The 23918-nt window shown below is 45.3% G+C and overlaps 2 protein-coding genes across 7 annotated transcripts in view; one reads left to right on the top strand and one right to left on the bottom strand.

The window, feature by feature from the left end:
• ARHGAP17 (Rho GTPase activating protein 17) overlaps window positions 1–11081 on the top strand; it is an 88559-nt gene extending 77478 nt beyond the window's left edge. For 3 of the 6 annotated variants that reach the window (XM_037051060.1, XM_037051065.1, XM_037051063.1), the window contains 2 exons: window positions 639–1238; window positions 10262–11081. In XM_037051060.1, coding sequence (XP_036906955.1) covers window positions 639–1238; window positions 10262–10392 — 731 coding nt within the window. In that variant the 3' untranslated portion in view covers window positions 10393–11081. Of the gene's footprint in view, window positions 1–638; window positions 1239–3536; window positions 3585–5298; window positions 5348–10261 lie in introns of all 6 variants that reach the window. The other 3 variants (XR_005067222.1, XM_037051064.1, XM_037051061.1) reach the window with 3 other exon arrangements.
• A 5055-nt stretch (window positions 11082–16136) lies between these two features.
• SLC5A11 (solute carrier family 5 member 11) overlaps window positions 16137–23918 on the bottom strand; it is a 38015-nt gene continuing 30233 nt past the window's right edge. Inside the window, exons 9-14 of the mRNA XM_037051059.1 lie at window positions 20892–20999; window positions 20393–20543; window positions 18709–18877; window positions 18094–18309; window positions 17251–17419; window positions 16137–16436 (exon numbers count right to left, since the gene is read on the bottom strand). Of these exons, the coding sequence (XP_036906954.1) occupies window positions 16231–16436; window positions 17251–17419; window positions 18094–18309; window positions 18709–18877; window positions 20393–20543; window positions 20892–20999 (1019 nt within the window). The 3' untranslated portion in view covers window positions 16137–16230. The remainder of the gene's footprint in view (window positions 16437–17250; window positions 17420–18093; window positions 18310–18708; window positions 18878–20392; window positions 20544–20891; window positions 21000–23918) is intronic.

The following is a 23918-nucleotide window of genomic DNA, read 5'->3' as shown; positions in this document are numbered from 1 at the left end:
TGGACAGGGTGGCCACTGAGTGTTCTTGTTGAACCTGTAAAATGACAGGTGTTTAAAGGCCTATAAATGTATCATGTATTTCTTAAAAATAAACTTTTTTATTTTGGAATAATTCTAGTTTTATGGAAAAGTTGCAAAGACGGGGTAAGAGCCCCCTTCCAGAATGCCATGTTAACATCTTACATCATTTATCACAGCTAGAAACCAACTGGTATGTTGCTATTAACTAAAGTTCGTATTTTGTTCCAGTGTCCCCAGTTTTTCCACTGATGGCCTTTCCTGTTCCAGGCTTGCTCCCAGCCAGGGGGCCACATTGCATTTAGTCATCCTTCTCTGGTCTGTGACAGTTCTTGGTTTTCCCTTGATTTTTCATGGCTTTGGCTATTTGAGGTAGCACCAGTCAGGCATTTTGAAGAAAAACTCAATTTGCATTTCTCAGATGTTTTTCTCGTGGTTGAGACTGGGACTTTGGGTTTTGGGAAAAAGACCACAGAGGTAAAGTGCCCCCTGATCACATCCTGTCGGGAGTCATGTCATCAGCAGGGCCTGGAGCAGTGGGGTCACCATTGCTCCCTCATTCAGCGGGTGTTCGCTGTCACTGTGCTGTTCCTTCTGAACGGTGTTTCCCCTTTGTGCAGCTGTCAAGAAACCTGCTCCAGCACCTCCGAAACCAGGAAACCCACCTCCTGGCCATCCGGGCAGCCAGAGTTCCCCAGGAACAGCGCAGCAGGCACCCAGCTTGTCACTGAAGCCGGCCACTGGAAGCCCATCTCCTCCCAGCCAGCACACAGGCCCAGTCCACGGGCAGCCATCAGTCACCTCGCAGCAGTGTGCGCCCCGCAGATCCTCAGGCAGCCTAGCTCCTATGCATGCACCCAGTCACCCCCCACCACAGCCCCCCACGCAGGCCCCACAGGCCCATGCCAGGCCAGGTGGCCAGGGTCTGCCTGCTGAGCAGGCGCTGGAGCAGTCCCCACACACCCCGCCCAGGACACCCACTCCCCCCAGCACTCCACCCTTAGCAAAGCAGAGCCTGGGCCTGCCGGCCTCCCTGCCCCCCATGGTGGGCCACCCTGAGACTGCACAGCCACATGCTGGGACCTTACCCCGACCGAGACCAGTACCAAAGCCCAGGAACCGACCCAACGTGCCCCCGCCCCCTCACCCTCCGGGTGCCCACCCAGTGGGGGATGGCAGCCTCTCTAGTGCAGTGCCCACCGCCTCCAAAATAGTAACGGGTGAGTAGGACCTCTGTGCTGGCCTTCTGTACCACCCCCTCCACTTATTCTGTGATCTGTAGCTGGATCTGCTGTCTCAGGCTGCTTTTGGGCTGAAGGAGCTCAATTGTTTGTGAGGTCACATGGTTTGTGAGGTCACATTTGAAGGTTGGCACAGCCTTCAAATGGACTAGAGGTCTTTAAAATTGCTGACTCAAGGTTTATAATTCTATTGTATATTCAGGGTCCCACTATATGAATTGGGTTGGCCAAAAAGTTTCTTCGAAGTAAAAACAAAGGACACATTATTCATTTTCACTAATAACTTCATTGAACAACATATTCACCGTTTTGTTCCACTACCTTCCGCCATCTTTCAGGCAACTTCATAATTGCATCTTCCCAAAACTTTTTATCTTTTTCAGCAAAGAAGTGTTCCAGGTACCTTCTGTTGTCTTTTAGGGAATTGAAATGTTTTCCATTAAGCAAATTTTGGAAATCTGAACATATAGTGTCAGGTGAATACAGCAGATAAATCTGGACCTCTTGGCCAAGCTGTGACAGTTTTTGCCTGGTCCTCATACAAACATGCAGTCTTGTGTTCTCCTGATGGGAGAATATGGGTTTTCTGTTGACTAATTCTGGATGCTTTTTGTGGGGTACTGCTTTCAGTTGGCCTAACTGGGAGCACAATAAAGGACTCTCTTCTGATCCCACTATGTACACATCACCTTCTTTGGATGAAGACCAAACTTTGGTGTGGTTGGTGTTAGTTCATTTGGTTTGCCCCACGATCTCTTGCTTTCCATGTTATTGTAAAGTATCCACTTCTCATTGCCCGTCACAATTTGTTTTAAAAATGCAACATTTTTATTATGCTTAAGTAGAGAATCACATCCTGTGATTCTCACAAAAATACTGTCACAAAAGGTTTATTTCTCTTAAACTTATGTGGAACCCAAACATCAAAGTAATTAACATAACCACACTAGTACAGATTTTTTTCAACACTTGATTTGGGGATTTTGAGTAAGTCAGCCCTCTGCTGTGTCGTATAATGTTGATGGTTATCAATTAATGTCTCGATTTGATCACTGTCAAATTCAACTGGTCTGTCTGACCTTAGGATATCATCAAGTAAGAAATCTCCAGCACAAAACTTCGCAAACCACTTTCGACATGTTGATCAGTCATAGCACCTTCTCCATACACTGCACAAATCTTTTTGTATGTTTCATTGCACTTTTACCTTTCTTGAAATGATAAAGCATAATATGCCACCAATGTTGCCTATATTCCTCTATCTTCAATATTAAAATAGCTACACAAAAATTCACCAATATTAATAAGTTTTTTTAAAGAAATACTTGCTGATATGACAGCTGTCACAATACAATCTAGCAGACTTTTTTCAAAGGAAGTTAAAGACAACTAAGCGCTACTAGAGCCATCTTATGGGGAAACCAAAGGGACTTTTTGGCCAACCCAATATATTTGTCTAAGAAGGTATTTGAGCGTGAAATTCATTTTTTAGTGAATTCCTCATTAAAATGCTCATTTTCCTTCTAAGAATAAAAATGTAGTAAATGAAGCATTTCAGGTATAACTTAAAAGCAACCACATTTTGTGCCAAATTGGATGCTCAGGGAAGGGAAATCTCTGGACCACGCGAGAGTAGACAAGTCGAGATATTTCTTATTCTGATTCCGTGGAAACCTGTTTGGTGTATTGGTGACTGTACATATTTTAGTGGGCTACCTGACAGGACATTTTTTATAGGCAATCTAGAGCATGACTGTTTTTATTTATTTATGAGTTTAAAATGAAATTTTCACCCAAAGTGCTTTAATTCACTATTTGATTTAAGTAGGATGAGTGGATTTTTCTCTTAAGTGTGTTTTTTAAACACACTTAATTAGGAGTGTGGTAATTAGGAGCTTTGAATTATTTTTTACAGCAGCTGAATTTTATATTTTTCTCAATGGAGCTACTTGTATTTATATATTTTTTAATTTTGATTTTGTTGTTTTGTTTTAGTGGAGCTATTGTTAAAGAAGAAACAGAACTAGATCTCTGGGCTCCCCTACCATACTGAGTGACTTCTCAGATGAAAATGAACCAAGGGGCACCCCAAACTGGTACCCCAAATGATGAGGGCTAGCTGATTAGTCTATCTTTTGATAGTACTTTTTTCCAGGAATATAATGTGTAATTTGCATGTGCTGTAAGTGTGGTTCATAACTTTTTTCTGATGACACCTCTGCTTTTTTTAGAAAAACAAAGCCACATGTGGTTTGTTGTTTGTTTGTTTCCCAATAGATGCCCTCCCTAGCGCCCTCACAGGTGGGGAAGGTGAACAGGACTAAGGTTTGTAGCTAGCTGCCCAGCAGCTTGCCCCAGTGCCCCTGCTTAGCTGTGTTTTGCGTGTGTGCTTTTGAGCTTGTGCTCAGGAGCAGCCATTTGCCCCCGTGCCATTTGTCCTGCAGCGCGTAGATGCCACTTCTGTTTTGATCAGAAGCACTTGGAGCTGCAGTGCTCCAGGTTCAAGAGCTATGTATCAGTAGGTTGACAGCCCAGTTTCAGCCTGGTCAGATGAGATACTAAGAATGACTTCTTCCTTTTGGTAAGCCTTTCACAAGCAGTCTGCTCTGCTGGCATGATTTACCTGTTATCGACTGGCTCATCACACCCAGCCACAGAGGACTTGGGTGCAGTCAGTGTGGGAAATTGGGTCCCTTGTGTCTTGAGCTTTAATATTTAATTTTATTAAATTTAATTTTAAGGGCAAGTTAACCGCATGGAGCTTCTTAATTTGATGTTTAAATTTTTCAGGACAAAAAAATCTTCATACAAAGATGGCACACTAAATCCCTTTACATTCTAGCATGCTTACATTTGCTTTCTTAAACCACATGAGCTCTTAAAAGGCGCTGTGAGGCTCATCTGAATCTTGCCTTTTGGTCCACATTTGGATGGCATAAGACTCTCATGGGTACAATGGCTCTATCAGCTGATCTGAGCATTAAGCCTTTAGTGGGCTACTTAGCCAGAGTGTTCACAGCTTGGGTCTGAGTAAGACTTTCTATGGAGAACAGGAGCCCAACCTCTAAGACATGGAGGAGGGCACAGATATGGTTCCACCTTCCTGGCTCCTTAGAGATGAGCCCAAAAGAGAGGGGGCTGCCCAGTTGTGGAAGTCAAAGAAGGGAGGGACTAAATCCTAATTAAGGCTGAGCCTGTAACACTTCAGTTTTTGTGACACATCAAAATTTACTTCCCAGACCTTTTCTTTTATTTAGGTGAAGCACTGTGAACCAGAACTACATCTGTGTTTTAATACCACTGTTACTTAAGATGTATTTATTCCGGAAGATTATTTTATTGATCTTCTCTAACACTGTAGTGCTCTGTACTTTACAATTATCAGATAAGTGAAAAATTATAGTAGAACTACTTTTCCTTAGGGCATTAACTAAATATTTAAAAACCAATCCATTCTATGAATTCTCCTAACTCAAGAAATCCTAGGTCACCACAATTAGCTTTATATTACAGAATTAACTTTTAATTTTCTTAAAGTCCTCTGGACTGCCATTCGAAGCACACAGGCCAGTGTTCAGAATTTACAAGCCCATGAGCATTGGCGATGCTGCTTTGCGCTGTTCTTGGGTGTAGCCACTGTTCCAGGAGGAAAGTGGGCCTGCCGTTGACAGGCAGTCCTTTGTTGTGACATTGGGGTTCACTTGGAAAAACTTTACATGGACAAACTCCTGAAAACCCAGTGTTTGTTTTGAGCATTTACTCTTAAAAAGTTTAATAAGGCCTGGGGATTAAGATAAGCTCTCGGGAGAGGCTGTTGTTGCCAAGCAGGTGTGGCTGCAGCTCCTGGCTGCTCAGTGCCAGCACCTGGGAGGGGGTGATTCTGCTGCCATTGGAAGCTCTTCCTCCTTGTCTTTACTGTTACTCTAAAAGGCAGTAGGATGGCAGCTTCCTAATGGAAATAGTTCCCATCTTGCTCTTTTTAAAGTCATAGATTTTAGCAAAGAGTTTTCTAATTTAAACATTTTATTAAATAATTTAGATGTATGACCTGCCATAATCAGTCAAAACTGAAATTGGAATATTTAATGGTAAGGAAAAGGCACCTGATTGGCCAAAGCATTTTTGCTACTTGATGATCATATTTGTGCACTAATGCCTGATACTAATCAGTCACTCTAACCCTACCTGCTTGCATCCCCACTAACAGTGCATGCACTAAAGGAGGCTGGCTTTGTTTGTTCATGCTTGCTTTAGTCTTCTGAATAATAAGTGTGCTCACAGGTATGTGACGGGGTCACAGGGTGGCATTGGTACTCTTTCAGTTTCCATTCTTCCCTGTACGAGGCAGGCTAGAAGTGCAATGGGGAGGGCGCACGCTGAGTCAGACATGCCTGAATTTGAATTTCAGCTCTCTCTGCAGTGTCAGGTGGAGTACAGCCTGGGTGATCTGTAAAGTGGCGATGTTCGTGGGAATTAGTTGGAGGGATTGCGTTAGATAAAATGGGAAAAGCAGCTGACAGTTCTTAATACACAGTTGGTCCAAGTAAATGGTAACTATTTATTATTTTTACCTAGAAAATAAAAGATAATCAGAGTTTTGTCATATGCTAACATTTTAAAATTTATATGTCCACCTAGTCTGCTAGGACCCAGACACAGGAAGTCTGGAGCCCAGGTGTCCACAGTTTGATTCTAGTGCACCATTTGGTGGTAGATTCAAAAGACAAGGCTCAGGTCCAGACTGGTGTGGCTCAGTTGGTTGAGTGTTGCAAACCAGGGTCACAGGTTCTTTTCCCAGTCAGGGCATATGCTTGGGTTGCAAGTTCAGCCCCCTGTTGAGGCAAGAGATTAATGTTTCTCTGCCTTTCCTTTTCCTTTCCTTCCCCTTCCTCTCTCTAAAAATAAACAAGATCCTTTTTTTAAAAGGCTCAGGAATAGAAGATATTTCTTAACTTCCTGAGCCTGAGAATCACTGTGAGTCACTTGCCCACTGTGTGGTGGTACAAGCAGTCTCTGTCAAGGTGGTCATTAAACACTGGACACTTTGCTGGCTCTCATGGTATTCTCTTGCTAAAATTAAGCTCTTTTTATAACATGAAAGTTGTGCATTAAAAAATTAGTATAGCTATTAAAGCAAATTAGGGAACTAGAATAATAATAAATCACTGTTGTATAATTGAAAAAGTCCAGTATTTCATATTCTGTTCTTTTTCCTGCTAGTTGTTTTTCCCTAAAAGGCAAGGGAGTACATGATAATAATTATTTGGCATATACAAACTTCACATTTTTATTTTACTTTACATCAAATGTTCTTTCCCATGTTATAATGTAGTTTTTATAACCATCTTTTCAGTGACCACATAATATTTTGTTAAGCAGATATGTATTATGGCTAATAGTTGGACATTTAAATGGCTTCTGTTTGCAGTTTATTTTTATAAATAGATACAAGTCATGTCACGGTAAACATCCAGTGAGAATTGAACAGAAGCTCTCTTTTGACTAAAATGACAAAAGGTTGACTCAAAGTCTGTTATAGACCGAAAGCCTTTCACAGCCCTGGAAAACTCAGGAACAGTAAAACTCAAACTCTAGTTTAGGGAAGAGGGTGAATGGTAGGGAGGGGGTTGACTGACAGGCAGTTGATTAATTTCAGGAATGTGTTTAGGTCCTATAGCTGTCAAAATGGCTGTCAAAATAGCCTTGGAGATTTGCAGGGTGGGTGTACAACCTAAGCACATAATGAAAATTGTTAAAGTGATAGATAATTGTAGATGAAGTGATAGGCAGGACCACACCCTAAATTACAGAGGGCAGTCCTGGCCCTGAGCGCCCACTTGCTGGATTAAGATAGACAAGGGAGGACCAGGTTACATTTGTCTGAGCCCCAGATTGGTGGTGAACCACATCACATGCTGCCTGAGCAGAGGCTCTTCCTGGGGCTCCCTCTCTCTCTGTCCTTTCAGTTTTGTTTTATTGGTGGAGTATCATATGAACACAGCTCCAAAGAGCCTGTGCTCAAAGACCAACTTCCCTTGGAAGGCCAGTATGAAAAATGGTGCCTTGTGTAAATTCATAGCCAGGACGTTTTAGAAGTATTTAAAAATCTTCTAAAATAACTTTTTTACTAAAATGAACCAGACTGTTTAAGACTCAACCCAGTGTCTCCTCAGATACTATCTTCTCTCCCAAGATCCTCACCAAAGGACATATAGACCCCTTTGGAGAGGAGGGAGCATGTTACGCTAATCAGAATCAAACTCCAGAGTCCAACCAATCTGGCTCTGGTGCTCTGTCCAGCACTGGCCTTGTCACCCCAAGTGAGGCTTGAGCCTCAGGAGTTCCCCTTCCTTACTGCGAGGGTGGCATCGGTGCTGCCTGGGGGTTCAGTGAGGATGTGAGGCAGTGTGCTCACTCAGCACCGTCCCTGAGAGAGCGCCAATGCTGGCAGCTGCTGTGATGGAGATGGGTCTCTTTCTGAAGGCAGCTCTGCACACCTGCTGCAGTTCTTACTGCTTGTTGTGTGGAAATAGACTCGTTTTCTTTCGAGAAATAATTCCGGGAAGAGGGGCTGGGGAAAGGCACATATCTGCCAACCTCAAGTAAACCAGACAGAGCTTGCAGGAGGAGAGGAAAGGAACTTTTGAATGTATGAGTAATGTGCTCATCATAAATAGCTAGAGACATTCAGAAAAGTACAAATTGAGAATCTATATGTCATATAAAAACAGAGCATGCTTGTCCTCTGAAGACAGTTGTGGCTGCTAGGTATTGAATTTGCATGTTAATAGTTACTAACAAATAGAAATCTAAACAGTGTGTACACTTCCCTTGCATTGCACATGTCCCTGCCATAGTCCCTTGTCTTAATTGGATTAGGGAAAGGGGATTGAATTTNTGCTCATCATAAATAGCTAGAGACATTCAGAAAAGTACAAATTGAGAATCTATATGTCATATAAAAACAGAGCATGCTTGTCCTCTGAAGACAGCTGTGGCTGCTAGGTATTGAATTTGCATGTTAATAGTTACTAACAAATAGAAATCTAAACAGTGTGTACACTTCCCTTGCATTGCACATGTCCCTGCCATAGTCCCTTGTCTTATTGGATTAGGGAAAGGGGATTGCATTTGCAGTGGATTTCTTCTACCAGTATTGCCTTTTAGACATAGCTACTTCTTTACCTCTATGGAAGGAGAGGATTGGAAAGTGGTTAGACTAGATAACTCTCCATCCATTAATTTGTTCCGTTGTCCATCCACTCATTCATCCAGCCAGCCAGCCAGCTACAAAATTTATTGAGCATCTGCTAGTAACTGGTCACTCTTTTAGGCACTGTGAACAAGGTAGACATGGTCCCTGCCCTATTGACTTCCCTTCTGCTGCAGACAAATTCAAGACATCCTTTATTCTGTGCACTATACCACCCTTGACTGTACCATTGGATGGTGCAGCTCAACACAGTCCAGCTGGTTTTACAGTTATCATCAGACCATATCATCTGAAATGGCATTAAGCACCTGAACTCTTTGGTACCTTGCCAACTTCCTAAATGTAGAAATTTCTCTGAGTTGTGGTACTTAAACCTTGAGGGATAGGTCTGCCAACTCAGGATTCCATGTGAGAAGAGGGACACTTGAGGAAGTATAGGGGCAGGAGCCAGTCTCAAAGCAGTAAGCTTCCCAGAAGTGTGCCTGCATTGCCAGCTCTGCCTGTGTGGGTGAGGAGCAGCTGGGGCAGAAGTACTGCCCCAGGCAGCTCCCTGCAGGGTCAGACGTGGTGAAGCCGCACCACTGCAAGGACAGAAAGCAACTCTTGAGTGTAAAGGAGGAACTCCACAGCATACCCACCTCCCATTCTAGTTCTCTCCGTGCTCCCTATATGACTAGCCCTAACCCAGCAAAGTGAATCTACAGCAGATCCGAACACCTCCCTTCCTGCTGACCCTAGCCCCCAAATCTCTAACTTGGCTCTTGTCATTTGCTGGCACCTACAGTTGCTGGAGAAACAAGTCCTCTCTCTTGATCAGGGTGCCCGCCAGACCACGGGCTTCATTAAAGTTGTGTCTGGCTTGCTCACTGCTGTGACCTCAGGTAGAACTGTGCCTGGAACATGGCAGGTATTCAGTAAGTATCTGTGCATAAATGAATGAATGGAGACACATCACCTCACTAGGAAGAGGGCTGTGATTGGTTAAGATGTCTGGTGAGCATGGGAGTGAGGGACAGTGGCTTACGGACCATGTATTTGCCACCTTGATAAAGGAGTTCCAGCCAACATAAGACATGAAAAAAAATGGAAATGTAAGATTTAGACACAGAAGAGAAAATTACTGTTTGCAGATTTGACCATCTACCTTAGCAATTGCCAACCAAGCGTAATTGTGTCCCCCAGGGGACATTCAGTCCTATCTGGAGACATCTTCGGTTGTCACAGTGAGAGGGAGAGGGCTTTGTGCCATGGGCATCTAGTGGCTAGAGGGCAGGGATGCTGCTATACATCCTGTAGTGCACAGCACAGCCCCCACAAACCAAAGTGATACGTCTCAGCATGTTGCCAGTGCTGAGGGTGAGGGTGTAGCATTAACAGTTAAGAACATTCATCAGCCTTAGAGGAGGGAATGCTTCCCAGTGAAGCTCACCTATTCCTGCAGCCCACAGGTTGTCAGGAGGTTTCAATTAGTGTGTTGGTCGGCACTGGTAAGAATGAGATTTCTTTTCCTCCATCAGAGCAAGCGGGTCCTTCGCAGGTTGCGTCTTAGGACTGCCATGGGCTCACAAAAGGGACCAGTAGGGTCAGGAGGTGGGGCTGCCACATGGCTGCCCCTGGGATCTCAAAGGCTTGACTCAACTTCTAAGGGCTAATGGTGCCTCTAGTAAGGTAATGTTTGTATGCATGGGCTGACTCTCAATCTCTCCAGCTTCTCTTCCTCTCAGAGCACCCTTGGGTGGCCTCTTGGACATGACCATGCATTGATAACACCTCTTGTGTTTTTGTCCAGACACCAATTCTAGAGTGTCAGAACCACTTCGCAGCATCTTTCCTGAAACACATCCAGACTCAGCAAGCAAAGACCTGCCTGGCCGCATTCTGTTGGATATGGACAATGATACCGAAAGTACTGCCCTTTGAAGAAAGCCACCATAGCCCCTGGCCCCTTCCACCCTCATGAATGGAATGGGGCAGGCAGACATTGACCTCTGCAGACCAAACAGTGAGCAGCTTTCAATGGAGGGAAGGAGGAAGCCTGACCACACAGGACTTTGCCTTCTCGCAGCCCAGTGACAGTGGAGGCTGACACTTAAAGCTGAATGATCTGTGTCCTCAAGAAGCTGGCTTTCTTTGCATAGGAAAGAAATCATGCCAAACAAAATGAAACAGAAACCTGGAGTGTAGAAAGTATAATTGTGGAGCTTTGTCACTGCCGTCACTGCACATGCGCCAACGGCAATTTGGAATGAATGAGAACAGCAACGCGTTACTCTCTATTTAATAAAACCCATTCATTATACAGCTCGCCTCCTTCCTGCTACTTGGACTTCATTCTGCTGCAGAGTCACTTTGTATGAAGTGCAGTCTGTGTCTCCCTGACCCCTCACAGCAGTGAGCATCTGTGGTGACTGCTGGATCTGTCACCACAGCAAACTGGATGCAACTTGTGCCTTGTTGGATTGTCAGAATGTAGAAAGTCATGGACTGTTCTTTTTTAAAAGCCATGTAATTGCTACTTGATAAGGACCGAACATTATTCTAGTTTCATGTTTAATTTGAATTAAATATATTCTGTGGTTTATATGAAAACTTTATCATTCTTGGAGGAACAACTGGTTGTGTGTGTGTATGTGCATGCACATTCACTTAACCAAATGGAATTGTGGCTGAGCCACCGGGGGTCTAAATGTGACTGTAGATGGTTGAAAGCATAGAGAACAAGGTCACAGCAGTGTCACCAGCCAACGGGTGCTTCAGAAACCCCCTGACTGGCTGTCCCTCAGTGAATGTTCCAAGGGTAAGGCCCTCCCTTTGCTCTTACCAGTCCTGTTCCCCTGTCCTGTCCATCTAAACACACTTAGACTCTTGTGACCGCCCTGCAGCCCCACAGGCCTCTTGCGGAAGTCAGAGCCATTACTCTCCATGAGGAGTTCCAGTTCCCAATGACTAGAAGGCACTTCTTTTGAAGGATTGAACTACTTGGGAAGAGCTGATGGGGAATTGGAGTAAAGTGAGGTCAGCAGACAGGATGGCTGTTCCAATGGTAGTCAGTCCTCCCCTTGGCCCAGATTTGGCCATCTTCTCTCTGGAAGAAAGAGGAGCATGCCACCAGTGTTGTTTGCTGGGCTTACGATCTGGAAATCCTTCCACTGTGAATTAACTCAGCAAATTTAACTTGAAAAGGGCAATTCCTTTTTTCTCTTAACTCAATGTTCCCTGTGCTTTGAAGTACTCCCTACATTAATTACACTGAGAATATGGACCTATAAGTCCATTTCGCCCCATATCTTTATATTTGCCTAAGGCTCACTCTTTCCCTCCTCATACACCATCCATGTGCGATCTTTCTGTGCACCCCTTTAGCTGTAGAACAAACCATGCAGAGAAATCAAAGGTCTCCACACTGCTCATCTGTGTTGAGCTCCTACAGGGAGCCCAGATGTCCACAGCCTGGCACCTGTAGCACCTCAGAGATGCCTCCACCATGATGCCTGAGCTCCCACTCAGGAGGAAGCTGGAATGCGGTTCCTGGTGCCTAAGGACCAGGAAAGTCCATGGTGAACATCTTCTTGGAATGCAGCATGTGTTTTGTTAACGCTGATTCTGAAATACTAGCCATACCCTCATTATCTTAAGAATGTTGTTCACTTCTCACTGTCCCATTGTTTATTACAACCTCCCTACCTCAACAGTTCTGATTTAAAGAAAAATTACTTGACGCTGTGTATATATGTGTCAGAAGTCAATACCAAGTCAAGGCTATCGTCCATCTTGATGGGTGAGTCACAGCATGAGAGCTGGTCGTACGTTTGGAGTTGAAAAGGCATCATGGTGGGAGCATCTCCAAGATGCCGCACAGATATGACTGCCCCTGCTGGTGGGTTGCCACATTTGTCTCCTGGCACTACACACCGTGGCGCTCCTTGGGCAAACTTCTGTCTTCCCACACTCTTCCCCACCCGACTCCATCTTCCCACCCACACAGGTGTTCACAAACCATACACAGTGTCAGTTATCTCTTGCTACGTGACACACACCCACAAACTTAGCGGCTTAAAGGAACACACATTTATGATCTCACAGTTTCTGTGGGTCAGGAGTCCCAGAGCAGCTTAGCTGAGTCCTCTCTAGGCAGCGGCGAAAGTGTCAGCCAGAACTGGGGTCCCATCTGGAGGTTTGACTAGGGAAGGATCCACTCCTAAGCTCCTTCAGGTTGTCAGAACTCATGTTGAGCCCTGGTTGGTGTGGCTCAGTGGATTGAGCACAGGCCTGTGAACCAAAGGGTTGTGGTTTCATTCCCAGTCAGGGTACATGCCTGGGTTGCAGGCCAGGTCCCCAGCAGGGGGAGTGTGACAGGCAACCACACATTGATGTTTCTCTCTCTCTCTTTCCCTTCCCCTCTCTCTAAAAATAAATAAACTCCTAAAAAAGAAAAAAAAATTCTTGTGGTTCTAGGACCACGAGTTCTGCATCATCTGGGGGCTCCCTGCACTTCTGGACAAGTGGGCTTCCCCAGTGTGGTTGCTGCTTCATTAAGCCATCAATGACCATCTGTCAAGTGAGTCTGCTAGCAGAACAGTCCTACATGAAGTAGTGTCACTAACTACAGACCAACATTTGCCACAGTATTCTATTGGTTAGAAGCCATTCACCAGTTCAGTCCTAGGAGGGGATTACATAAAGGCACAGACACCAGGAAGTGGGATCATTGAGGGTCATCTCACGGTATAGCATCACACGCACACTAAATGTCACCACAAATGACACATGGGAGTATATTTGAACCAAATACATTTTTGGAAGTACAAAAAATTCATCAAGGTTCTGTTTTTGCTGTCTGAATTTAGTTTTTTTATTGTGCACATCAATAAATTATATTTGAATAACCAAAAAAACATTTGTATGCCATTTCATGATGGGAACTCAGTGTTTTTGTATTCACACACAAGGACTCAGAATGGAAGCCAGGTCTTACAAATAATTGCTATGTGTTCTCCACATAGTTACTGGGGATTTACTCTTCCATATACAGGCCTAGACCCTTGAGAACCAATCTGAACCATACAACCATGGCCTGGGCCCCTAGGGAGCTTGCAGATGAGCACCCTGGAAGCAGGTAGAGAGGTGTGGAGCGGGAGGAGCAGTGGGTCAGCATGGGGTGTGGTGAGCATCTTAGAAGGACAGCTGGTACAGTGGCTGTGTGCTTAGAAGCAGCATGAAAGTTGACTTGGAGGTGTGCAGCTGTGAGGTACAGGGCAACAGGAGTGGGAAGGGCTTTAAACCCTGTGTCTGGAAGTTGTGAAAGGCAGTAGGGGCCATGAGAGATAAAGGAGGTGACAGTCTGATTTGATGCTTTCAGTCCTTGTGACTGCAGTGCAGAATATGGAGTCGAACAGGGCTAGTCTAGAAGCAGGGGACCCTGAGAGAGGAGCAGATGCTGGCCTAGGTTACGGTTAACACATCGTTAGCTAGGGTGGCAGAGTCAGCATAGTCTGGTGACATTGTGGGCCCTTCCCAAAGGTGAGGCCTGGACACAGGGTGGATTAGAGACTGTGGTGGTGAAAGAGGATTCAGCCACCTCTACCAGCTTACACCTCAAGGAACTAACTTGGTTCAGTAATAGTAGGTGTTCTTGGCCGTAGTCACTTGGGCAGAGGTGGGCAGCCATGCCAGGAAGGGGGTGTGACAGGTGAATATGGTTGAGGAGCCAGATGACATTGATGTTTTAAGGTTATCCATTCATTCATTCACCAGGCACTGTGGTAGGTATCAGTGTACATGACATTCTGCCCTTGAGGAGCTCCAGTTGGAAAAACAAGTAACTAACGAAGTGTGACACTGGCTTGGAAGGCACATGTCATGGTGGGAGTTGGGTGATCAGGAAGGCTTCCTGGAGGAAGTGATAATTTAAGCAGAGACTAGGAGTTAGCCACAAGACGGAGGGATAGTTTAGGCAAAGGGAAGAGCAGAGGCAAAAAGAACCCTACTTAGTGGATATTTAAATGGGACCCACTGTATGCCTGCCACTGGGCTAGGTGAGGAGGTAGAGAGGCTTGAGTGAGGTATGACCTTGGCCTACAAATGGCAAGTTATCAGAGTTGAAACTGATGAGGGCCTGGACTTCAGGGGGTCTTGAAATTCCCATTAAGGGGCGTGGACTTCATCCTGTGAGTTTGGGAAAGTCACTGAGAGAGTCTAAGTAAAGAAGTAGATTCATCAGATTCACTCACTCTGCCTGGGGCTGCAGAACGGGTGGAGGCAGGAAGGCCAGTCAGGAGACTGGGTGTGACCAGGGAGAAATGGCAATGGCCTGAGTTTATAGTGACAACTCCCACTGAAATCCACTTCTGACCCCAACCAGTGGCAGCAGAGGGCTTGGCATGACAGTCCAGAGTAGCCACCAGGAGTTGCTGAGGGGCAATTTGGGGAAGCCTCTTGGGCCTCCCACTCCCCTCCTTTGGTCCTTGGAGGGGGGCACGCAGCCTCCCTTTGAGCCCACTTGCCCCAGACACCAGCTCAGGCTCTCACTAGAAGCCAATTATAGGTGTCTGGATAGTAACCACATTCGTGAACATCTCTCCACATAGTCCCTTTCCCAGGAGGGCTGAGGTGTGTGCCCTTGCCCAACCCACAGCTCTCATTTACATTAGTGTGGAAAAGGTAGGCCTCTGGGGTAAGGCCTGAGCTAATACACTTACCTCTGGACCAGGCTGGTCCAGATGTTGAGGGAATCAAGTAGACACAAAAGCTATCATACAGTGACCAGGTGAGCCAGTGGCCCCTGAATTTCTTGTCTGTGTTCCTTTAAAGTATGGAAATTGAGGTTCCTTGAGCATCTACTGCATTCTTCAGTTGTCGGGGGAATAAGTGGTTCCAATCCACCCCTCTAGCCTCCTTTCTCCCAGGACTAGACTAAGAATTCATGGCTCTGGGTTACTCAGGGATGGTCTCAGGGCTAACTCTGTTGGCCTGCCCTTGCTCTTCACAGTGCATGCGGCAAACAGCCCCTTCAGGTCATCCTGCCAGGCCCCATCATAACCTGGGGTAGGGAAATTAGGATGGTTGGCTCTGCACAGAGTAGGGGTGCTTTCAGATCAAAAGCCCTATTGCCCCTCAGCTGGTAGAGATTCATTGTGGATTTGTCCATCCTTCTGGCTGATTGTTTTAGAGAAGCATCACTGTGGGGAATTAGGCAGAGAAACACAGGCTAAGCAGAATCTGGGAAGTGCACACAATTCCCCAAGTTTTTGATGGCACAAGATTCCAGGGCACCAACTCAGGTGTATTTCCCAGAGGTCATATCAAGGAGTAAGTACCACAGTGAGAAAACCCTCAGGATGGGCCTCAGCCAGCAAGACTAGGAGGGAAGAGATAGAATACAGGTCCCATTCCTTGCATCTTGAAAGTGAGCTGGGAAAACTTCAAGTACCAAGCACTTAGTTCAGGAGATACAGCTGTTGTCAGGCTGGGGGGTCTTGGGAGTGTTTGCTTTTTATTCCTTTGACTTTGGCTGTTGCTATTTCATAAAGGACTGGAAGAGTGAATAACTGGCTTTTGGAAGTAAGGAAGCTTTTATTCTTCTTTACAGTTTCCAGCCTCTAACCTTCATTCCCTTTTTAGAACTAAACATTATTTTGAAATAGCCCATAAACACTCTTGAAGACTCATGGTAAACAAACAAAACTTTATTTTTTTCTTCATTTAAAAATGGTGCATTGAAAACAAACTGAGAGCTTGGACACCTGTGTTTACCTCACACTAAGCAAAGTAGCCCCAGAGAAAAATGGCAAAGCTGATGCAGAGTATGAGGTTGACGTTCAGAAGGGCTTTCACGGTGGGGTTTTCTTCCAAGGATGCGATGACAGGGTCCACTCTGCTCACAGGCTCCGCCTGGTCCTTCCCCTCCAGTCCACAGAGCCACAGGATGGTTCTCACCACTCTGGACTGCTTGTGTGTCACATCGCCTAAAAAGAACCCAAATAAAGGTCATAAGGATGGGTCCTGTCTCTCAGAGAAGAAAAGAGAGGGGACCAACCTGGTGTGTTTCATGCACTGTGATAAATACGTTTCATGCCTTTTCTGGAAGGTGTTAATACCTTCATTCTGGAAAGCTGCTTAATTCCAGAAAACTGGTATTTTTAGACTTTTCACCATTTTCAGTTTCCAACTACCTATGGAGCCAGGTAGGTGATGTATAGAAATCAGGGAGCCTCTTTGAATATTCAACATGCCAAAATATTCCTCACCTTCACCAAAAAATATTCTCTCATTTTTCTTGAAACATGTGGCCTTATGGTGCCACTTTAGGCTGACATGGGTTCATGGCCACAATATTTTTTAAGGGTATGTATGTATTTTTTAAGGGTTCATGGCCACAATATTTTTTAAGGGTATTTTTTCAGGGTCAGCGACTTTGGCTGACTGGAGGGTGTATCTAATGGGCATCTGTTTCATAGCTCCAGGTGAAGTTCATGTGCAGACATGTGGGCCCAGAGTTGCCAGATCATTCCATTTTTCAAGAGGAGCTGGAAATCTAGAATTTTATGTGTAATCTCTATAAGCATGTGCTAAATTGCCCACTTGAGGCATCTGTTGAAAGTTACTGAAGAACCCACTTCCAGTGGCTGGGGAGTGGGGAAGAAATAGACCCTGGGAGTCAGGGGGTGCCAAAATCCCAAATCTGCCCCTTTCTGACTTGTGATTTTATAGAAAAATTTCCCTAACACATATAATGCTTCCTGAAGGCACCTACTCTAACTGAGGAGAGAGGCAACTCACGGCTGTGTGTTTTGGACATGTTTTCTTGAACAGTGTCCAATGGGATGTTGGTGCTGCTGGCCTCTGCTGTCCCATTCTGAGACAGGATAGCAGGCAGGGGACTTGCTGGTGGCATCTGTTCCTTGTGGACTATGGGGTCATGACGAGTGAACCAGGTCAGGCGACTGACCTAGGGAGAAGAGATGGCTTGTGAGATCGGCCGTCACCCCTTTCTCCCATGCCCTGCCCAATCCCAAGTTTGGCCTTTGTATCTGACTGAGTCTGCTCCTGGTCTTCCCCTCTCCACTCTCCTCCAAGCTTCGACTCCTTGGATGCTTCAGAACAGTGGACACTTCACACACTCACTTCCCCACCTTTTTTAACAACCCTGGCTCTCATGTTCAGGTCTAACTTTCCCTTGTGCTTGTCCTTAGAGTTTACTGCAGTTCTGGAGTATTGTGAGAACCAGCAGTCAGCCACTCAGCTCAAACGCTTCTCTGGCCATAGGGACTGAATTTGTTCGTAGGTGAATGTATGTCTTGAGCTGACTCCATCGATGGGAATCAGGAAGTTTGCTGGAAATGCTGGGACAAAATGTTTATGCTCTTGCTTAGTGAGAATAAGAGAGGATAAATCCAGAGAAGCTACCAGCCCCATGTGGGGCCTGAGAAGAAAAGCAGAATGGGAGCTGGATTCTGCTGGTCTGTTCTGAGTCTTGAAATCAAGCTATTCCTAAAGCCCCACACTAGACTTTTCAGCTTTTTGAACAGTCCATCCTCTTTGCTTAATTAAGCCACTGTGGGTCCCTTTCCTGTCACTTGCTGCCAAGGGTCTCAATGGCTCTAGCATGGAACCCAAGTGTACCATCTCCTTGGAGGGTGGCTCTGTGCACCAGCTCATGGTGAACATGGTGATCAGGGTGGCAGCAGACAGAATCATGGAGAAGTAGAGATAGTGGATGTCCTTCACCACAGCAGGACGCTCATCTGGCTGGTCACACTGTGGTTTTGTGTAAATGAAGTCCAGGACCAGCCGAATCAAGCCTAGGATCAGGCCCAAGATCAGACCCCAGAAGGCACCCTGCAAATCAGAGCAAGGTCATTTTAGTGACACCCAGGCTGTTAGGTGGCTAGTTCCAAACCAGCCTCCAGAAACCTCAGCAAGCCATCTCAAGAGTTTGTCTTTCTAGTGATGGTTACTGCAGGGGTCTAGAGAGTGGGGGCTACTTCTCTGTCTATCTTTTACATATAATTTACTCATTGCGTGTTGATTCAGCTTATGAGAGGTTGCATCAAAATAGAACCCCCATTGCTTTTTTCCAAAGGCCAGGTAACAGCCTCCCTATATTTTCCTCAACAGAACTCATCCTCCCCAACAACACCCAAGTCAAGAAATCCTCAGGCCTCCTCTCCAGTCCCCTCCTCTCCCATCCTCATGGCAGCATTGGGGTCTTGAACAGCAGGGGTGACTCACAACTACCTTTTCATTGCTCCTCTTCCAGAAACACCCCATGATGAAGACCACAGCCACAGGCGGCTGCAAGTAGGAACTGATGGACTGGATGTAAATGAAGAGTTGGCCACCCTGGCTGGCCTGGATCACGGGGATCCAGAGGATGGAGACCAACACCAGAAGCAATACAAACACCCTGGTGCCGAGCGGAGACAGACCCATCATTAGTGTTGTCTTCCCTGAACATTTCTCTTATTTTTTATAGCTTTACTGAGGTGGTTACAATCCAGTAACTTTTGGTGGATATTTCTAGAGTTTTGCAACCATCACCACAAACAAGTTTTAGAACATCTGTCACTCCAGAAGATTCATTCCCTTGTGCACATTTACAGGTTACGCTTATTCCTGCCCTAAACACACACTTACTTGTTTCTGCCTTTTTAGGTTTGCCGCTTGGGGACATTTAACATGAATGGGGTCATATGATCTGAGGTCTCTGGCAGTAGGCTTCCTTCACTTAGCATGTGTTTGAGGTTCATCCATGCATCATGTATCAGTATTCAATTCCTCTTTATTATTGACAAGTATTCCATTAAATGAGCATGTCATTCCATACCCTTCACTTGAACAAGGGTATTTGGATTGTTTCTATTTTTTGACTATTGTAAAAAGTGCTGCTGTGAACATCTGTGCACAAGTCTTCGTACAAACATGTTTTCATTTCTAGGATTGCAACTGCTAGGTTGCGTGGTAGGTGTATGTGTAACTGTTTAAGAAGCTGCCAATCTGTTTTTGAACAGCTGAACCATTTTACCTTCCGACCTGAGATGCATGAGTTCCAATTTCCCTACCTCCTTTTCTGTCTTTGATTATAGTCATTCTAGTGGGTATTTGGGTGTATCACTGTAGTTTTCCAGGTTACAATCTTGTTTTGTATATTATTCTATATTACAAATCCTTTTGTCAGATATATGGTTTATAAATATTTTTCTCCCAATCTGTGGCTTGTCTCCTCATTTTCTTAATGATGGCAGCTAATTTATCTTTTTTTTTTCTTTTATGGCTATGCTTGTGGTATCATACCCAAGAACTCTTTCCCTAGCCCAAGGCTGAGACTGCACTCAGGGTGCACCTTCCTATGAGTCAGAGCCCCAAGGTGCTTATTTATGTGTATTTTACATAAACTTTACATGCCACTCATCTGTGTTATTTTCATATTCCCCCATTAGACTTCAGGATTTGCAGAAGTCTTGGTAGAGAAACCTTTCCCCCCCAAAACCCCAGGACACCCTCCCTTTTCACTGGCTACTCCTATTCACCCCTCAGGTCCCAGTCCAGGTTGGGGACTCCTCTGAATCCTACGTCTCCTGACTCCCCAGTCATAGCATCTTGTTGTATGCTAAATAACCAGGCAGCCAGTATAGTTGCCTGGCTATTTATCCTCCTCTAGCTCCATGAATACAGAACTGAGTTGTTTCTTTTCATTGCTTTATGTCCAGCATCTGGCACATAGTAGTTGCTCACAGAACATCTCTTGAATGAATGCATGACTTACACATGGGGTCCTAATGTACCTCATGTTCACCATTAGAGGAGGCTGAACCTGGGTGAGTTTCAGGTTGGACTTTGTACCCTGGGTGAGCTTGGCTCTCTGCTCTCTGGTACCTGGACATTTCCCACCCTGGCCTAGCCCCACTCAAGAAGACCTTACCTGCCCACAATCACAAGCTCCCTCTCAGATGCCCGAGGCCGGACATGGTTCCAGAGGTCCATGGTGAAGATAGTGCTGGCACTATTAAATATGGAGGTGAGGGAGGACATAAGCGCTGCCACCATAACAGCAATCATGAGTCCACAGAGCCCTGGGGGCAGAAGAGAGGGCTGTGGGCCTCAGGCTTTTTCTGCTCACAGCCCGTGCCTTCACTCTTGACCCCATGACCCCAGGCCCATAGCCAGCTGACCCTGGGAGGTTCGACTCTGAGGAATCAGAACTCAGGTGGGAGCCCTGAGGAAGGACTGGGTGTGAGGGCTGGGCAGAGCCCCCTGCATAGCCAGGGCCTGAGCTCCATTTGGGGACCCTGGCTCTGGAGCTCAGTTTCTCGGTCCCAGAGTGCATTCCTTCCCACCACCCACCCATCCTGACCCTCCCTCAGATTAGAGCCCAGCCAGTTCTTCCCTCCTAGGTGCTTCAGGGGATGAGGGGACATTACCTGTGGGCAGGAGCTCCAGCACAAGTTTGGGATATGCAATGTCAGAGCAACCGGAGGGATTGCCACAGACTTTCTGGCAGATCTCTGGATCTGCACAGGCCACTTGATCTGTGGAGAAGACACGGCTCAGAGGTTAGCTCACATACCCTCAGGGCCCCAGGCCAATCCCAAACATGGCCTGACCCTGGCCAGCATCCAGACAGCTTATGGCTCAGCGAAATAAAAAGCTTAGACTTTACAAACCATGAGCCTCTTACCCAACTTTTCTGAACTTCAGGCTCTGTATCTGTAAAATTTGGACAATAACATAAGATTGTAGAGAGGATGGACTAAGATGGCATATATAAACACTTAGCACAGGGTCTGACACATAAGAAGTGCTGAATACAAGCCAGCTATTACTGGAACTGTAACCACAGTAATACTGTAACTCAGGTAAAGCTGAGGCCCCCAGCAGCCAGTCTGAAAACAGGTCCCATCTCAGGCTCCCTCTCTGACACCTAAACAGGGACACAGAGCTGCAAAAGAGAATGCCAGCACTCGGCACATGGCAAACATGTTTTAAATTTTTCCTTTCCCATCTTCTTCTCAACAGCCATTCCTCACTTTAAATGCATAAAAACCCAACCATGCTGGTTCTGAACTCTTTTCTCCTTCCACATTTTGGTTCTTGTGTTTCCTGAATAGCATTCTGAGGTTCTGATGTAAATTCATCTAGGCTTCCTGGTACCTCTTGCTCTGCATCTCTACCTGCTAGTGTGATGAACACATCCCAAGCATGTAAGCACAGGCAGCCTTTTAGGAAGACAGAGATTAGATGGGAAGGGACCTGGTTATAATCACCCAGCGAAGTCAGAACTGAAACACAGGTCTCCTGACTTCCAATCTAATTTGTCAGAGAAGGAAGGCCAGGGGAGTGAATTCTGTTCCATCTTTAATAGACTGGCAGTTACCCCATCCAAGGCCGAATCCTGGCCACCAGGATATTCAGATTCTCTATGTTGTCTCCATGGTTTGGCACCTGCCTCTGAAGAAAGGCTTTCTCATCGCCTTCTGTCTTCCTCAGCTCCTCACATCTCAGCTGACACTCCTCACCTCCATCTCAATACCTAGCCAGCACCATGCACCGCAGCTGGACCACTTATTAGTTCTCATATCTCTTGCCGGGTGGAATAAATTCCTTAAATAACTCCCAGACCCTCTTTCTGCTCAATCCAAAGCCTTTGGTCCTTCTTCCTCATTCTGATGGGTGACACTGCTTTTCTGACCACCTTCTGTGGTAGATGGGAACTACTTTAGTTTAGGGGTGGGCATGGAGCCCTTCACTGCTTACACCCATCTCCTCCCTGGTTCTCATGCAATTGTAGCATCATGGTGACCATGCAGTTGGAGCCTCAAGTTCACAAGTGGCCTTGAATGCAGATGTTTGACAGCATCTCCAGGTGAGGTTGTATATTTAGTCCCTATTTTTTATCTGTATAAAAACTGTTAATTTAACAGATGCTAATATTTGAAGTACACCACAATTTAAAAATCCAATATTGTAGCTTCATTTTCTCATTTAATGGAACATAATACCTAAGAAATGGAAATAGCCTTTATCCATTGGGAAGCCCAAGGGCCAGCTGGTCTTTATAAAACTCCTCCACTCTCTGTTGTGTCTTCTCAAGGTTGGGACCCTCCCCTCCACCAACATCCCTCAATGGAAGAAGAAATGGGCACTGAGGCCATGATTAATCATACTGATAGCAATTACTATGGAATAAAAGTAGATGCCAAAACTCTGGTTCAGCCTTAGACAAAATTAAAACTGCAGACTAAAAATGACATTTGATGAGAAGAATTAGGAAGAATCAATCTTGTTGAAAAAATGCTTCAAAAATTGTCACCTGAGGACTTTAGAGAGGAAGGGAGAGAGGTGGGGAGAGGAACATTGACGTAAAGCATCAATACATTCCCTTCTGTATGCACCCCAACTGGGGAATCAACCTGCAACCTAGGCATGTGCCCTGACCAGGAATCAAACCCACAACATTTTGGTGCACAAGACAATGTTCCGATGAACTGAGCCACCTGGCCGGGGGAGAAAAATGCTTTTAAGAGGTCAAGGTTCTTGACTGAGAAAGTTTAGGAAAAAAATAGAAAACAGTTACATTTTCATGGCCAGAACAAGATAAGAAGCCTCCAAGGTGAGGCAAAGGTCGTATTTATGTTAAAATCTGTGGGCTCTGCCTCTTGTCCAAAAGCTCCTCTTTTCAGGGTACACTGAGAAGAAGCAAGTATCTCCTTGTGGCATCTAATTAACTGCAAAGTTTTTGTTTAACCTTCGAGAAATGTACCCTTCAACCATGTTTGAGGCAGAAAACTGTGTTCAATCTAAGGAATATGTTCATCACAAGGACATTAGTTGGCTCAGCTAAGTTATAAATGAAGCCAATATCTGCTCACCTCTCCTGTGTTAATTAATCAACTATTTCATGTATGGAGTGGATTCCCTTGTCAGGGCCCCTGATGCTTGAAATGTAGGAAGCCTCTAATAGAATCAAATGCAAACATAGCGCAAACCTCCTCCTTCAAGATGTCGACATTCACTATGACTCAAGGCTACAGATAAACACTGTACACACACCTTCTCATATAATCTTCACCACTCGTTGAGGAAGATATTGTTACACATCTTTTAAATACAAGTAAACTGAGGCACAGAAAGGTTAGATAGCTCCCCCAGATCATATGGCTAGTAAGTATCATGGACAGATCTCAAATCCTTAGTTTATTCCAAAGCTCAGGTGGCTTTGTAAATAGGTACATCTCTAGATTTTTGTGTTTTATTGTCTTGAGAGTTATTTTGCTTCTCTTGTAATTTCCGCTAGTTTCTTTAAAAGTGTGTGCCATTTCTCAGGTGGGCTAAGTGGAAGAGGGTGTTGTCCAGGCTCGTGAGAGCTGAGGATTGGAGCATCCTTTTAGGCAGTTTCAGAACCAGTTGAACAGTTAGTGGGGAGCTGGTGGAGCCAAGATGTAGAGAAG

Source organism: Sturnira hondurensis, unplaced genomic scaffold (genome assembly GCF_014824575.4).
Source record: "Sturnira hondurensis isolate 20B ecotype Veracruz unplaced genomic scaffold, ASM1482457v3 Scaffold0007036, whole genome shotgun sequence".
In the NCBI taxonomy this organism is placed as follows: Eukaryota; Metazoa; Chordata; class Mammalia; order Chiroptera; family Phyllostomidae; genus Sturnira; species Sturnira hondurensis.
The sequence above is the reverse complement of the archived record's forward strand: the minus strand, read 5'-3'. Positions and strand labels throughout refer to the sequence as shown.